This window comes from Rhopilema esculentum, chromosome 3 (genome assembly GCF_057945365.1).
Source record: "Rhopilema esculentum isolate cy_ngs chromosome 3, ASM5794536v1, whole genome shotgun sequence".
Lineage (NCBI taxonomy): Eukaryota > Metazoa > Cnidaria > Scyphozoa > Rhizostomeae > Rhizostomatidae > Rhopilema > Rhopilema esculentum.
Window position 1 is genome coordinate 7,312,911 of NC_142817.1, and position 17,748 is coordinate 7,330,658.

At 37.0% G+C, this 17,748-nt stretch overlaps 1 protein-coding gene across 1 annotated transcript; it reads left to right on the forward strand.

Moving 5' to 3' along the window:
- Window positions 1-8,769: 8,769 nt before the first annotated feature.
- Window positions 8,770-15,534, forward strand: LOC135692466 (uncharacterized). The gene is made up of 3 exons (XM_065210592.2): window positions 8,770-8,970; window positions 12,112-12,231; window positions 15,108-15,534. The coding sequence occupies exons 1-3, from the start codon at window positions 8,904-8,906 to the stop codon at window positions 15,398-15,400; spliced, it is 480 nt and encodes a 159-aa protein (XP_065066664.1). The 5' UTR covers window positions 8,770-8,903; the 3' UTR covers window positions 15,401-15,534.
- The last annotated feature ends 2,214 nt before the right edge of the window (window positions 15,535-17,748 follow it).

The following is a 17,748-nucleotide window of genomic DNA, read 5'->3' on the forward strand; positions in this document are numbered from 1 at the left end:
TCTATTGTTTTACTTATAGAAAATGCAAAATGTTGGTATATGATGACGTCACATCAAATGTCAATAGAAACTGACAATGAATGAACGAAGCAAGTGCTGCTTAACGAATTCAGCCAATGATAATAAGGATTTTGACTCTGCAAAGTAGGTTAACTCCTTTACGCGTTTCAAAGTTGTTATTGGATTAGTTTACCACATTCGCTTTCTACCTCTTAAAACTTGTAGCAAAGTTTCATCTGTGATTTGGCGTATCTCCAAATCTTAAAAATGCTAGGCTCTGGTTTGGAAGTAAAAAAATTCAACGGCCAAAGGAAATTACTGCGAAAGACAACCTCTATACTCCAGTTGTTTACCAAGACAATATCATATCACCAACAAAGATGATAGTTATTAGATGTGCCTGATGATCAAATTCGGCTTGAAACTAAAAGTAGCAACTCAGAGATCTCATGTCCTAGACACCGCAATTGACGATCGAATAGCCTTGAATGTGAATGTGCTTTAGCGTGAAGCCCTGAGTAGCAAGCTAGAGCCTTCCTGATCTACGCACTAGAATTATGATGATCGTTTATTTGATGATCGCATTCAGCGTGAGATTTGATGGAGTAACCCCGTTTTGCTGTTTATATCAAGCGTGTACACGGCATCGAGCACACTGCAGAAGGCTGGTTAACAACAATTTTCATAAAGTCAACATACATTTGACGTCACCCAACGTCAAACAGCATGTTAAGAATGAATGTTGTTACCCAGTCTGTTGTGCATTGCTCATTGACCTGGAGGGGGAGCTAAAGCGAACTAGTACGTTACATTTAAACGTTATCTATTGGTTTTGCAGCGCGTTTAAAATAACTAGGTCAAAGGCCTTCTGTAAAACAAATGGTATAAAGTTTTCGACGGGTACATTATGATTAAAATACACGCACTTAATACAAGAAGACTCGTTGTCTGTAAGTGTTTTTAGTTAACAGACTTTTTTCATAAAATTCTCCTAAGTTATCTCTACAATATTTTTCTTATCACATAATAATATCAGTCGATTATGCATAATGCATATAAATGTCAAAAACAGCGTTTCTCTGTATTTCGATCCTACTATTCCGCAACACCTTTCGAATGATGAGTCTTTGACATCTAAGCTCCACATCTGTGATAATCAAAATGAACGAAAAAGACTATTCAAAAATTCTGATAAACATGGCACTTAGTTATTTAAAGGAAAAAAGACACAGCTTGGACGTTTAATTGATTCACACAAAGTACAAAATGTTCCAAAACTGCATCAAAAATACTACCAGAATCTCAATCCCGGGAACTCAATCCCAATCTCCAGTGAGAAAAAGTCTTGCGAATTTTGCTGCGAAATACTTCACGCGAAAAAATTCCTTTGAATGCTTTTGTTGACCTAGCGACATTGGAAAATGTAAAGTTTGGAAGCGTGACAAAGGAATATGGATTATGATTGGCTGCTGAAAAATTCCGCAAGCGAAAAACTCATTTGAACCTTTTTTCGCATAGAAATTTTTGGTGAGAAATCCCAGCAAAAGTTCACTGGGCATACCCAGAACGTATTTCGCGCGAACTTTTTCGCATTTCGCTGATTTTTTCTCACTGGAGATCGGGCTTGCAAAATCCTTCAGCAGCCAATCACAGTCCATATCCCTTTGTCACGCTTCCAAATTTTACCATCCAATGTTGTAAGGAAAACAAAATCATTTAAAGGATGTTTTCGCGTGAAGTATTTCGCAGCGAAATTTCGCAAGACCTTTTCTCGCTGGAGACTGGGCTTTACAGAGTTCCAGTTGTCTCATTTTTTCACGGAAACAATTCCCTCTTCTGATAAGAGATACTTCATTATCAGCAGTGCTTCTTTGGTTTAAAAATGGACCCTTAGAATTGCGAAGAACCTAGCTTTAGGTGGCCATGAAATTGCTAAAGGTGCCTCCAAAAGAGAACCAATAGGTTTTAAAGTAGCACTATGTGTACTACATCGAGGCATACTAAAATTAGCGATGCCTTCTATGATATTGATTACAACGTGGAATCGAAACTCACTTTAATGCCATGATGTTGTTGGCCCATTGTCACAAAGCACATTTTAGTGACTATCAATTGGTTCTCTTGCGAGCAATTTCACAGGGAGATCTAATCGCTTTCAACTCTCGAGCTTCGGTGGTGAAATTTCCTGTGCCCGTGGAAAGGAAAAGTTTCCTAATCTGTTATGAATGCGCGCGAAATTTTGTGTACGAGGAACCGCCCTCTATTCTCTCCGTTTTTCAGTTTACATTAAATCCAATGTTGCTTTCAAAGCCAAAGATTATATCAAAAAGAGAACATATTCGGTTTTTCCCAAGTTATTTAAGCAAGCTATTTCTTAATATCGTATTCTTCTAAAAACACAGACAGTTTAAGCTATAGAGTCCCTTGTACAAGACGATGCATTTTTAAGTTCTCTGACACGCCTAGGATTATGTATATTTTTGGACTCCTTTATTCATGTTTTGACTTGGTTGCTGGTTAGAAAATTTTGTTTGATCACTAGCATATGTGCGAACGAAGCAGATTTTTCTCAATAATAAAGCTTTTTCAAGCCCAGGCTACTTGAACCCAGACGTCACGTGTTTATGCATTCTATTTACACAATATCATGGAAACCAACACAAAAATTCTATGATCTACGACGGGAATGTTCATCTGTTATCCGGTACGTCGAACTCATGAGAACAAATTGACAAGCAGCACCGGAACAGACTATACGAAGAATAAAATTAGATATTTTCAATGGAAAACGTTTGAACTTTTACAGACACTGTTCTCTTGTTCAATTAAAACAAGCCATACTTTTTCTTAAGCTAGTTAGAAGAATATTCGTGTTTTTTCAATAGAAACAAACTTTTCCAGATAGAAAGTAGTCAACGAACTGGATTTAGTTCCAATACTAATGAAAACTTTTCATGCAAACGGAAATTACACTACAATTACAAATCTTTCTATTACAAAGGTAGTTTGCAACTGGCTAGCCTGGGTTTACAAGATACGACTATTACAATCGTAAGTGCAAAAGGGAAAACTGACAAAATAAAACCAAGTTAGTTCCTGGTTGTCCATGGCTTTTTTGCAACAAAATACGAGGTTCATTGTACGAATGGCAATGTTGGGAAGTTTAGAGACAATAATAATCAAATAATCCAATTTTCACCATAAACTTTTCAATGCTATTTACTTCTCTCCTGAATCTTCTTTAGTGTTTATTTTCCTACACAATTTGAAGAGGTTGTAATTAAACGCTGAAGATAAATACAGTATATGATTTTCAGTGACCAAGATGATTCTACCTATATGGATAATTAAATCCAGTTATGGTTAGCTGTTTTGGGGCACAACTGCCTACTTAAACACGGGTTACTGGCCAATTTCAAAGTTTGTCATGTCTCTTCTGTGTTATAAAACGCAAGTGTTTGCTCTAGCGGTTGAAACTTTTGCCTTGAATGTTCATATACAGAATACTCATATGTGATAAAGAGGCTTGATCCCCAAACATCTGACAGAGTCTCCTGTCATCTAAGAGGCCTGGGTACAACAGAAAATCCAACTGCAATATAATAAATAGGACTAGCCGATACTATTCCTTTTCGACATTAAAGTCATACATGAGAATAATGAAAAACGGTCTATAAAAATAGCCATTTTAGCCAAAAAGTGAACCAGATGTAGCTGAATAAATGCAGAACCATCTTAACATTGTAGGTATTCTCTTTTAACGCCGGGTCATATGCAGACGTAGCCCGCGTGCAGACTCGACTGGTTTTCCCAGAGATGGATTTAGTTGAATGGAAATTTCGCAAAAAAAGAAACCCAAAATCATCTGGATCTTCCTTTTCAATCATTTTCGGAACTTCTTTAATTTCCCACATGTATCGAGAAACTGCATCTTAGAATAACTATTTTTATTTTGTGACCACATGGCCTTTGGTGACATCGTAGCGTATAGTTTTCAGTGGCGTCGCATGGCCATTCTCGCTGGGGGGGAGGGGGGCTGTAAGAGATGCAAAACCACATTTTACCGACAGAAATTCTCTTATTACATTAATATTTTGTCATAAATTTAATTCTACCGACGAGTTTTCTGAAAGTTGGGGGGTGTAAACATCTTGCGCCTGTTTAAAAGCTCCAGGTCACTAAAGACATTGTACCGTAATGCCACGAATAAGCACTGGCGCTTATTCAATTTTGGAGCCTTCAGGGTTGGCGCTTATTCGAGGGAGGTGCTCAATCGAGGGGGGGGGGGCTTATTTAAAAAATTAATTTGAAAGTAATTAAGAGATTGATAGTGTTTTTAGCTTAAGCCCTTCTTTGTAAGCGCCCGAAAATTTGAATAAGGGCCTGTTTTAGAAAGTTAAAGGATGGGCGCTTTTTCGAGGGATGGGTCTTGGATGGAAACGAGAGGGCCTTGGATGGAAATATGTTTGAGGCGAAAGCACTGGGCGGGTCCGATGAAATTTTGTTGCGGGTCGGAGCTGGCCTACGGGTCGGAGGTTAAGAGTGGCTGATCTATAAGAAGGCAGCACGCAGTGGTAGCATAAACGCTAATAAAGCACACTGGTTTGAGCGCCTGTATTCCTCAAATCCTGAATCACAATTGACCTGCATTTTTATTTAAATTTACATCATACACCTACATAGCTAAGACCGATAACAATCAATCTTAAAAAATCAATTTTCAATTCCTTGTTACTGGAAAGACAGCGAGATTGACTGTAAAACAGGTGGTCTTGCACACTTTTCTTCTTGAGTCTTAATGTCGTTAAACCTTCAAAATATATAAAGGTTCTTGCACTGATCACGACACGTGAAAGACATGTGATTGCCACGTGTTAGCTAAGATCTGTGTTTTATGTTGTAGTTTCAACATAAAGTGGCAGGATTTCCAACATATTATAGCATTATTCTCTTCCTCTTATTCTCATCTGCATTTGAATGAGGGCTTTATATGAATGTCTAATCAGAAACTAGCTGGGAGACGATAAAAAATAAATCTCGAGTTAACAGATGCTCCGTCAAAACTTTGTTTACGCCCCTATAAAGCCAGGGGCTTTCCTAAAACAACACATCAGGTGTCTACCAACCGCTAACGTTAATCCATATGTGGTTACCTTGCTCAATTTCTCCTCCTCCAGTGATTTATCTGGTAACACTCTTTGCCCTAGACAGACGTGAATAATCTAATAGGCCAGTGGCATATAGAAATTTGTCTTCTAAATAGCCTTTGAAACAAAGCTGGCACATCAGTGATTTATTGTTTAAAACTTCGACAATGAATTGACAAAAGTAGCAAAAGCTTGTTGGAAAAACAAATGTCCTAATCAAGTGGTTTGTAAGGCTTATTTACAGAAGGAGTCAAGTTTGCTTTAATCTTCTCAATATTTGGAGTTCCATTCAGCTGGATGCTTTTCAGGAGGAATGTTTGAAAAGTGTTTGATCAGTCAAAGAAAGAACCAAGTTCAGAAGCTGCTTCTGGATGGAAATTTTCGTTCTTGACTGGCTTGCTCAAAATTTCACTTTCATATAAGTCAGCAATGGGAACAAAGACCCAGGTTTTGAAGAAATACGCGTCTGAAATCTGCATAACATGCAGAAAAAGGCGGTCTTGAACCACTGGTTTTCATCCATAGCTTCTAGCAGGTTGAGAGAGTGACCTTGAAAGCTTGCTTTTTCCGACCAAGTTTGCTTGCCTTAATGCCATTTTTCATACAGTGTTATCCCGATAACTCGAACTTTCGTTAACTCGAATTGATATTGCTTTCTCCTTGAATCTATTCAGTACGTTCCAGCCCCTGGTAAGTCGAACAATCGTCAACTCAAATTTCTCCCTACTGTACTTCCTAACAAGAAGCACTGAGGATAAAATTTTGTGCAAAAGTTTGGTTAGGGATTTGATTCGAAATAATGGCAGTCAGTGCAAAGTTATATATGGTAGGAGCTTTCGCAAAATTCGCAACAGCATTTGGAAAGGCTTTATGAAGGGTATATCTTGTACGATAGACCAAAATGAGAAAATCAAACTATTACTCAGAGGGTTGACGGTTGAGTAACAAACTCCGGCTGGAGTCTTTTAAAGCCAATAGCGTACAATACATTATTTTGAAGCATTCTGGAAAGTCCGCCTTAGCAATGGGGCTCCACAAGGATAGTTACTTGCGCCTTAACTACATGGGAATATCAATATCAATATCAATGGGAAAACCACGGAAGTAGAACTGCTCGATGGAGTCTAAAGAACAGAAAGGAAGGGACTAAAAAATGAGCAGCTCTGAGGAAGCACGGAAGCACATAGAAGGCCCCTTCCTGCTTTTCACTAGTTAAGGAAAAGTCTATTGAAAAATGATACAGAATGCTTAACAAAAAGTATGTACGCAAGTCTACTAGTAATTCACATTGAAAGCGCAATTGCAAAACCAATAATTTTCGCAATCACTTAATTTTCAGCACCAAGTTCTGGGGATTTTTCTACGGGACGTAGCACCCGTTTCCTGTTGGTAATTTTTTATCAAAATGAGCATAGGTTTCGTAGAATGGGAATGCATACGTTTGATAAACATCGGCAAACGTTCTAAAGAAAGCTTTGTACCGTTCATTCATAAAATCGCTTCCGTTATAATTCATCGATGGTCTTCCCAATGCAGTTCTACATTACTCAATACAGGTCTGCCCAAACAATGACAGTTTCTACGACACGAAAGTAAATACCGTTAGGCAAAACTTCAGAAAAGTTTCCCAGTTTGTTAAATTATTAATTACAAGAGCATGCTAACATTGTCATGAACAATGTTCTTTAAATTACCGTTAACAAATTAATCTTAGTTGCCTAGAGTGAAGATAGCTTCCTCTAAATGAAACTGACTGTGCACTAGTAGCTGTGCGGTACAACTACCAACTGTTTATTCGCACAATGCTTATGACGTAATATCATTGGCTGCATACAAGATGGCTGGATTGAAAATGAAGATGAGAAGGTGAATCAGATTGGCGATTGATTAAATGTGGTGGATGCGGAGATTAATAAAGGGCAAAACTTTAATGCACTAAAAAATGATCAAACATCTAAGCACACGTTCTTCCAACTATTGCTGGAAATTTCCAAACGATCCAAAAATTTCGAATGAAGCATAGCGTAAAGTCGCAAGGCAAAAAATATCACAAACTTTGCAATCTTTTTTAAAACAGTGTGAAAAAGAAGGAGGATAAACAAGAAATTAGATAAACAAAAATTAACAACTATCAAAAAATGGGGCTAATTATACGTTTGCAGCTCCACAGATTGGACCATTTTTCCGATTGAAGTTGACAGATTTTTAAGAATTTATCGAAGAGTTGACGTATGTTGGGTCCTTTGGTTTCAACTGCAACCCTTCTTCATTCATAAATTTGAATTTAACGTATTGGATTCTCGCTGTCTTTCTGCTTTGTTCCTGTCTATTACCTTGTTATCCAAACTAATTGCAAGATTCACAAAACCTGGCGGACAGCCTTTCCAGTGCATCTTCCTTCTTACATAGGCAAAGATAGGAATTTTCAGTAAGAAAATAACACCAGAAACATCGCTTCCAATTTTGAATCTATAGAACTTCTTAATTTTAATCAGAGGTATCAACATATAAAGTGGCTAATGTGCAAAATAGGCAACTATGAAATAATTTTCTGTGCAGTATGGTAGAGGAGAATATATTCTGAAAAGTAGCAAAGAATCTTCCGAAAGAAATGAATTTTTCTAAGCTAGCATGAAGCTGTTGGTGCAAGTAAAGTGGATATCTTCAAAACTACTCTCTAAGACTCTAAAAATCGCTAAAACTACTAAACTAATTTTATATGAACCTATACATGAGAAACTCAAGTGGCCTTATAGAGTTCTCAAAACAATGATTTTGAAATTTGATCCCATAGTCCGAAAAAGCATCATGAAATACCTCGAAATATGTAAAATCAGTTAAATGTGTTACGAATTGGCTGAGATATGCCGACATGGACACAGGCTTTTCCCCCATCAAACCCTTGTAATTTAGTCTCTCGAAAATGGCTTTGTTAAAAGCAAACATTTCAAAGAATGCTAACAGCTTTCTCGCCCTATTTCGATAACTAGGTACATATTTCCCATCGTGTTCTTTCGGACCCTGACTCTGAAATTTGGTCTCTGTTTATAACTTTATGAACAGAGCGTTCATAACTTTATGAACAGAGCCAGAAATCCGGTAGCAAACTTCAAATTTTCATTGGCCACATCTCACTCAATTTTCTCACTCAATGTCTAACTAATTTTGCATATTCAGAAGTATTTTATGATGCGCTTTAAGCTTTATGTGGTCAAAACTTAAAAGTTCTAAAAATCAGTTGGAAACTCTGATGGAAACTCCTTCCATTCTTTTGCCTCAGTAATTTAGGCTTACTTGATCTTAATTTTGCTGAACTCTGTTTTCCTTAAGGCCCGAATCCAAAATATAAGCAACAGCATGATTTGCCTGCTGTAATCTACATAAAAGACATGCTGGATAGAGGAAAGAAACTCTTCATATAGGTTTGCACAGAATAATTGCGTCTAAGCAACAGAAGTAACTTTCAGGTGAGAACTTTATACCTTAAGGCAAATATTGTCTTATATTAGTTTAATTCAATTAGTACAGTTGCTGTTATCGCTTCGGAATTTTCCTCCATGCTGCATCGCAAAATAATCATATCACAACAGGTGAAGTTCATTCATACTGGGAAGGAGAAATGGACGGCTAGTTTGAGTAGTGACGGGTAGCTGTGCTCTTTTGATCGTCAAATACACTGGTACTCTGAGAGGAAAATTTTGAATTATTTATTGATCCTGCACACCAAATAGAACAACAGCGACTGTATGAAGCCTAATGCCTTCACTATGTGGTTCTGTCGACAAAAGTTACCATAAGTGCATAATCTTCTTCACTTTAGCTGGTATGTAATTGAAATTATTGCCGTCTTCATTAATATGCCTGTCTAATTGTAATGTATGGAACATCACAAGCATTTAATGGTTTAAACCATAAGTATTTCAGAAATCTGCATCAATGCAGAGAGCGGCTTCAGTGTTAATAAATTTTCCCAAGAGCTTGAAAAGCTTAAGCAATTCAGACTACCAGCAATCCAATTCAGATAAACCAAAATTTTCGGTTCACTGAAATCGTATTGCATTGATTAACAGTTACTCTGGACAGATGAAAATTTATTCCAATGAATCAGTTGCAATATACCTGGTGTTTAAGACAAAATGCAATTAAAAACTGCAATAGAATTTCTTGTAGATTTCAAGGAGGTCTATCTTTAAGAAGCTAGAGGGCAACCAGAATTCAAGGAATTGTTTCAGATACTAAACATGTTATGCTTGAAAAATTCAATATTTTTCAATTTTTTGTAAATAGCCAAGTTAAAAAATAAGCTTGTGAAATTTCCTTTTTCTCTGATTTGTGCCATTAGAAGTGCAAATACTTCTCTTACCATTAAAATATATACGAACGGATAAATTATTAGGCAGTTAAATTATGAAGGAGCTATCGTCCAAGATTTGTGGATAAAAATCAAGGGACTTTCTTTTCTTTCTTTAACTAGAAAGGCTTGGTAGTTAGGGTCGTGAACTACAGCTAAAAGGTCCGAGGTTCGAGTCCTTGCCACGACGAAACGTTCACTTATAGTGAGTAGAGTCGCCAGCTGTCCGCCGAGGGGTGTATCACTACAAAAATCCTCGTACAACCTGTCAAAAATCCCCCAAAAATCCACTAACATTTTTCAAAAATCCAGAGATCCAAAAAGGAATTCCGAAAATCCAGTCAGACTCTGGTAAGATGATCTGGATGATTCGGTACAGTGAATACAGAGACTTCCCGTTGTTGTTGCTGTTACCGTTCCTCATCATAGTTCCTTGCTGGTTGACAGTCATCTTTGGTAACACGAGTTCTTGTTCCAGTCGTCCCTTTATTTTTGTGCGTCAACAATCCCTTCATTGACAAAAAGAAACGTAAAAGAGCCACCAACCCTTGATTTTACAAAAATCTCGGCACCGCAGATGCGCAACGTAACGAGAACGTAACATTGGAAAGCCTGGAGACCAGCGCCTCTTTAGGAGAAAAGATGATCCTTCCAAGTCATTGTTAGGGAGAATACTATCGTTTTCGTGCTTAAAAGGCAATAAAAGGGTTAGAGTTAAGCTACCAAGAAAAATAGAGCCAAACCACAATTGAAACTTTTCAACCATGATAAGATGACAAAATGCTCTAAAAACTTTAACGCAACTCGATCGAGTCATTGTATGAAACGATGACTTGATCCAGACTCCTTTGTGGAATAGCTAAAAGGTCCATTAAGTAATATGTGATTTAATGAAAGTGCCACAACTTGATATCGTTAGAATGAAGATAGAATGTACTTTCAAATGGTATGCGTCAAATGAATTCAAATTTCATCATTTTTTGAAGAATCCCGAAGAAAGGTGGGCGGAGTGTTTTGACACCCTGTCCGGTATGCGTCAAATGAATTCAAACGTCATCATTTTCTGAAGAATCCCGAAAAAGTGTTTTGACACCCTGTCCACTCTGCATTTAGCGTTATGCTTTTGCTTTAGTTGCTTCGTTGAGTTATGTTTTGAAGTCTAAAGGACATGGCTGAATAACTGTTTTGGCAAGTTCTTCTCACAAAACTGTAGGAATCAATAAAATGTGCCAATTTGTGGTTTTCATTTCCAGTTCCGGTTTAGCAGATTTATCTTTCTTATAAATACCTTCAATTCAAATTGTACTATCATCTGCACAGTTACACAATTCGTTTTAGGATAAGCAATTTGCAATTGAAAAGAAAGGGACCAAAAACAGAACCTTGCGGAGCCACTTCTATTATTTACTTTGTTTTCGCTTAGAATAACTTTTTGTCTTAAACCTGTCTTCTTTTAATTTTAATTCTTTTCGTCTTTTCTATCAAAGAAGGCATCGAAACTGCGTCGAATCTTTATTAATGGTAGAATATATAAGCAGTTTTCCCCAGAAAACATATTTCATCATTGGTGCCTTTGTAAATAGTTTATTTGGCAGCCTGATAATAAAACTGAACGTGCAGCTTCCATTCCTCGAGAACAGATAACTCCTTGACTTACTCACCTATGAAAGCATTCTCATACACAGGAATAGACCTTCACTTTATTCCCAGCGTCATCCATTCTCATAACTTTATTCTGACTTTCTTTCTCCTGCTTTCATTCTTCTGTTCTCCCTTCTTTTCCCCCTAAATTGTTTATCATTTTTTCACGTCTTCTTTTACGACCCGATTGCTTCTCCCGCGCACTGTTAGGATACATGATTTATGATCCCTATTGTGTACTCCTTTCCAACTCACGTAAAACTGTGTGCTTTTGTATATACTTCACTGAAGATGACTCTAGCTAGAGTCGAAACGTCTTTTACTGATTATGTCCTACTAATTATGTCCTACTGATTATGTCCTTTTGACTATGTCATACTGATTGAAATGTCGAAGTACAACTAAACAAGATTTCTCTTTTTGTCCTCATCCTTATTTCCAGAAGTATAAACATTTCTTATGTTTATGTTCATAAAATTCACTGCAGTGAAAATATACATGGTAAATAATTGACCGTGAAAAAGCACATGCAACACCATGACAACACTGCTGCCATTACTCTGGGTACCAGAGCCTCAGAGAATTAAAGGATTAAGAACAGTGAAATAGAAATGTGAAAGAGAATGGGACTTCCTTTTCCCTATTCTTAATCATTTGACCCTCTGAGACATTTGACCCTTTTCCCTATTCATTTGACCCTTTTCCCTTATTGAGTCATTTGACCCTTTTGCCTATCCTTAATCATTTGACCCTCTGAGACTTTGGTACCCAGGGTATGCGGCCATATACAACTCTGTTCCAAAATAGATGCAGTTACATAACTCTGTATACTGTGCAGGGCTACAGCCAGCATCTAACCATGATTACCTGAGATTATACCTAGATTACTTTAGATTATACCTAGATTACTTTAGATTATAACTAGATTACCTGAGATTATAACTAGAAAGTAACCGGTTTTTCTTTTCTTAGGGATGTTAGTGATGCTTTATGAAGGTGTAGCCAAAGGGTTGTTCGATATCACTTTGACTAGAGATGGCTTTGTCCCCAGTACTGCGTCATCATTGGTCGTCAAGGAGCAGCGCGGAGAAGGTAGGTGCACTAGAATTCCACAGTTCCTTTGCGACCCCAGTCTCGCTCCCTTCCTTTTTACTTTTGTTCGCTCTTTAAGCCTGAAAAGATCTTCGTGGCACAAAAACATCACTGAAGCCCCGCTGACACGCAGACAGGCAGACAAACCTGCTCATTCCATCTCTCGTATTCCATCCACGTTTAGGACATCTCTCAAATGGGGGGGGGGGGGGGGGGGGGGAAGGGGGGGTAGGTGTCAATGGTGATGTCCTAAACGTTCTGAAGTGCTAGTTTCTTGCAAATTCACAGTAGAGATCTTGATAACACTGTATCAAATCCTTTCATTTTATTAATACATTCATATAAACTACATATCGATATATAAGGTTGGTTTCCATACAAAATTAAATCAAATTTCAACGAATGGGTTTACGTTCTTAAAAAGTTTACCACACTTTGGTGATCCAAACTTCCGTGTATAGATGTAATTATGATTCTTATATGACAATATCTGAGACGGTCCCAATGGGTGAGTGTTTAATGACCCTAGAGTTACCACTAGGAACTACCAAATATAAATGTTAAAGATTTCTCCTTCAATAGTTCGAAAAGAGAACGTCGTTATTGTGCGTGATAAAGAACTGTAAATACAAAGAAAAGTCTTGGTTTAGTTTTTGAGCATCGAGTTTCTTTGAATCTCGTTTGCAAGCCGAATGGCAGACAAGTGTAGGATCTTCGGTGTTGATTCACAGCTTATAAAAATAGGCCGGTTGTGCATAAGCTAGCAAAGGGCCCGTCATGGCTTTTGGCGGGCCAGATCTGAGAACTTATCTAAATGAATGATCTGATAATAAGTTGAGTTGAGCCAAAACGGGGTTGAGCCAAAATTTCCTTATCCATCTCAGAAGCTATAGTCATGAAAGACAAAAGCGCCGAAAGATGATAAAAGCCAATACCCAGTTCTTTTCATATTTTTGTTCAAGTTGTTTCTTTGGAGGCATTAACACGTATATTTATAAATTTTGTTGAAGTGGCTTCAAAAAAATTTAAAAAAATTCATAGAAGCTCAGCGTCTAAACCCCCATTGATGTTAAGCTAATACAGGCAAGAAAGTCAATTTAACATGAGCAACTAGGGGTGAAGATGGACAAAAACCTGACTATTTCAAACCATCTCGAACACAACGAGGAAATGGCGACAATTTGGGACAATGTAACTCTGGGACCAAGCAAACGACCTATTTACTGCCATTGGTTACTGGCGTCCCCCTTCTGCCTCCTTAAACGAGCTGAACACATTAATCGCCACAACTTACATCACTACCACTTACCGTTCCGTCCCACCTCAAAAAGACCAGTATAATCATCGAACCCCCGTGTAATTCAAATTGCTAACAGGTCTGTCATAAAATGCTCGGTGTCGTAGAGGCAGAGCTGTACACGCTCTTGTGTATGAGATAGGACGACGATATTTGGTTTTCTCTCCCTAAAAGCAAAACTATTAACGGAATCAGATTAAACTATACATCATTCGATGCGCAGGAATATGGTGATTCTAACCATTTCAAAATAATTGGCAAAGATTGTAAAAGATACTTTCCAGGCAAATTTATTGCTTAATTGAGTGTACCACCTTCAAAAGCTTTTTTATACCCTTGTCTTTGAGGTACCAAAATCTGACTTACATCAGCAGAAAGCGCAAAACCTTAGCTACCAAACTGTGTCTCAGATTTATCAAATTCCACCCCCTTTGAAACTATACCCTGTCAAAAATTGGCAAAAAAACTTTCTTTTCTCTCATAGCTGCATTTGGCTATAAAAGACGGACCAGAGCAAATATGAAAATTCTGAGACATACTTTGCTTACCCGAAATTTGTTCTTGCCGTGTGCAAAGTTTTGAGCCATTCGATTGGTTTCTTGGGTACAAAATAACTTTTTCGTGCCAGCATGTAGAGGGATTGTAAGTCCGGAGAAAACGGGATTTTACTGATCGCACTCGCAAGGTACAGAGTGTAATCCGGGTCAAGTCACTCGAAGCTTTAAGATCAATAAGCCTGTTTAAATTGGATACATGGATGTGCCATGCGATATTGTAAATGAGACATGCGACCACAACTGCAAAGCAACGATATTCGGCTTAACAGGTCAACAGATTTAAAAGTTCTGATAAAGAAATTATGGAAACCTTTGTTTACATGGGATTTTTTCCATTTTCAAAATTTCTGTTTGTTTCAAATTTGGTATCATTGTGTGCCTTGAAAGTTCGGCTACTTGAATGTGAAAAAATCGAAAAATTATGTTTTCATCCAGAAAACGTTTACCGTAGCATAAACGGTAAACTTTGCAGCGTGAAACTCGATGTAGCAACTTAGAACCGTCCTGTTCTACACATCAAAAGCATCCCCCGTGTATGCAATAATATCCTGTAATTTGCACACCATAAAATGTACCCAACCTTATAGCGCATGCGCTTATAAATAGTAAACCAAGATTTCAAATGCGCTGAAAAGAAAGTTTAAAACAACAAAAATTGCATGGGTAATGTTTCAAAGAAACTGGATATTTTAACATTTATTCAATAAATACTTCATCAGAATCAGAATCATTATTAATGATCATTAGTTTCTTATTCAGCTGTTCTTCATCAAGGTTGTCTTCGTCATCATGCCAATTTGTACTCAAAGCACAATTTAAAGAAAGTGATAATGCAAGAAAAGTAGCTTCAAACGTCATTGCTGTTTTCTGTTTTTTCATCTTTCTCGCGAAACCGTAAGATTAAGGTCCACTTTTAAGCTCACTGCGCCTATATCCGGATATAAGCGCATGCGCCTTTAAATGAGGTGCGCCTATAAGAGGGGTATTAGGGTGAATACATTCACAATTTTCTATTCTTCCAGAGCCTTACATGACAATCAAGATGAAGTGTTTTTACTGCGATGATGAAGATTATGGTGGAACATGGCAGAGAATAACAAGCGATTTGAAGTGCCAGACTGGTCTCTTTGACACGTGTTTTAAAAACAGGACAATCGCAAACAGACATGAGACCCATGTGCTGGCACTGCATAATTATTGCACAGTCGATCGCTGTTCATGTAATGATAACAACGGTTGGTGTTCAAGCATTAATTGTGGGGATATAAACATCAAATGTTGTCTAGATATTGGTGGTGACTCGATGATTTGTTGAAAATGAATGTACTTTTTTAGATATTTAAAGATTAAATAAAACAAATAAGAAGCAGTTACGATTAATTAGAAACTGAATTAACAGAATAACTGAAATACGATAAGATCGTTCAAAGTTCTGTTTATTCTTGGTAGACAGTTTTTCGAATTTGCCACATCTTTCTTGGATTTCGCAACATTTCACTTGGAATTCGTTAAACATTTCTTGGAATATGCTACACCTTTCTTGGAAGTCCTAACATTTTTCTTGGAATTCGGTACATATCTTTGGGAATTTTTAACACCCCCCCCCCCCATTCGTTTGTAACATATCTATGCATGATTTTTAATCCCATTAAACAATTGGCGATGAAAATGAGCAGATTGTAAAGATTATTTATTCCATCGGCCTCAAACTAAGCAAGGCAAATGAGGCGAAGCAACGAAAAATAAGGCAAAGAAATGGTCAAAGAACGTAGAATTTGCACATTTCAAAATTTTGTACCTGTTGGCACTTAAAAGATTCTGAGTGTCGTGTTGCTACAAGAAATCTTCTAGCAAAGCTGATCGGTCAAAATAAATATATAATGGCGAGCAAGACAGACGGTTGAATGAAAAGCAAACAAATTATGCATCGTTTAGATTTACAAGAGATTCCGAAATTCAGATCAGTTCAGTTCAGTTTTGATTTTAAAATTCCACTACATACAAAAATCTTTCTAAAATACATACAATTAACTAGAATAACAAATTAAAACAGATGACAAAAAATGACAAATTTTACAATAAGAGTACATAGAATTTCGTATGGAGAGGAATTTCTTAAGGAGGAGCTCTCTCAGTAGGTAGACTAATCGAGGAGAGAGCACCCCCTAAGCTAAAAACTTATCATTCAATTTATGAAATCTTCTAGTGATTCGATTGATCAATGTAAGGAAGAATTATCTTATCAAGGTATTCAGAATTGGTACTTAGTTGAGAACAGATGCAATTTCAGATCACGACGGAAAATCACTACTGAAGTAGATTGTTTAATATTGGATGGAATGTCGTTCCAGGATTTAGCGCCTGCATATTTAATAGATCGTAAGCCATATTGCAAAGTATTCTTGCGCGTCATAAAAATATCACCTTTGCGAGCCTGCCTTGTATCATATTGATGAACGGTAGACAAAGTTTCAAAAAAATTATGGAAGAAGGTAGGAGAAATCAGGTGAACAGATTCATACACAAAGATAAGTAGCTTGAAGTGAAATAAATCATTTAACTTTAGAATTTTCAATTCAGAGAAAATAGGTGTAGATGGTGATGTAAAATTCTTGAAAGCAATAGCCCTAATAATTCTCTTTTGTAGAAGGTAAATCGGTTTGGTGTGGATGCCATAGGTAAGACCCCAGACAATGATTCCATACTGAAGAAAAGAGGCAAATAAAGAGTAATACATAGAAACTAGGGCACTAGTAGGCAGAAGATGCCTTATTTTGAAGAATATACCACTAGTTCTTGCTAACTTCTTTGAAAGTTCGTTCAAGTGATATTTCCAGTTGAGGTTTTCGTCCAAAAGGAGACCAAGAAACTTAACATATTTAGCCTGATTAACATGCTGCTTACCAATCTTAATGTTGACAGTTTTATCTAAAGAATTTTGAGGAGAATGGAAGATGATAAAGCTTGTTTTGTCTATATTTAATGCAAGTTTATTAGCATCAAGCCATTTTTTAACATTCTTAAGTTCTTTGTTTACTACTTTCTCTAGTTTACTAAGATTGTCAGATTCAAAGTATATGTTTGTGTCATCAGCAAAAAGATAGAAAGATAGCTTGTTAGAGGAGTTTGGAAGGTCATTAATGTAGATGAGAAAAAGAAGTGGACCAAGGACAGAGCCCTGGGGAACACCACAAGTAACATTAAGATGACTAGAGTTCTGGCCATTTACAGATACATACTGACTTCTATTGCTAAGATAAGAGCTAAACCATGCCAAAGCAGTACCTCGTACACCATAATGTTCAAGTTTATTGAGGAGAATCTGGTGATTGACTGTATCAAAAGCTTTTTGTAGGTCAATAAAGATTCCACATCCAAAGTGTTTATTGTCTAGGGAATTTTTAATATATTCTGTTAGACTAATCAAGGCATGATTTGTTGAATGAGAAGCACGAAAACCAAACTGAAGGTTGTACAAGATTTCATGAACTTCTAAGAAATTGTATAAGCGCTTGTACATAAGTTTCTCTGAAATTTTACTGAAAACTGACAAGAGAGATATTGGTCTGTAGTTAGAAACTGTTACAGGACAGCCTTTTTTGAATAAACGTATGACTTTTGCATGCTGCATTTTTTCAGGAAAAATACCAGATTGGAATGATT

What these genes read in the sequence shown, in the direction of transcription:
- LOC135692466 (XM_065210592.2), top strand. Translation starts at nt 8,904, where the DNA reads ATGCCTTCACTATGTGGTTCTGTCGACAAAAGTTACCATAAGTGCATA. An exon ending in AATCTTCTTCACTTTAGCTG is followed by an intron (nt 8,971 to 12,111) that starts GTATGTAATTGA and finishes TTCTTTTCTTAG; the next exon opens with GGATGTTAGTGATGCTTTAT. An exon ending in CAAGGAGCAGCGCGGAGAAG is followed by an intron (nt 12,232 to 15,107) that starts GTAGGTGCACTA and finishes CTATTCTTCCAG; the next exon opens with AGCCTTACATGACAATCAAG.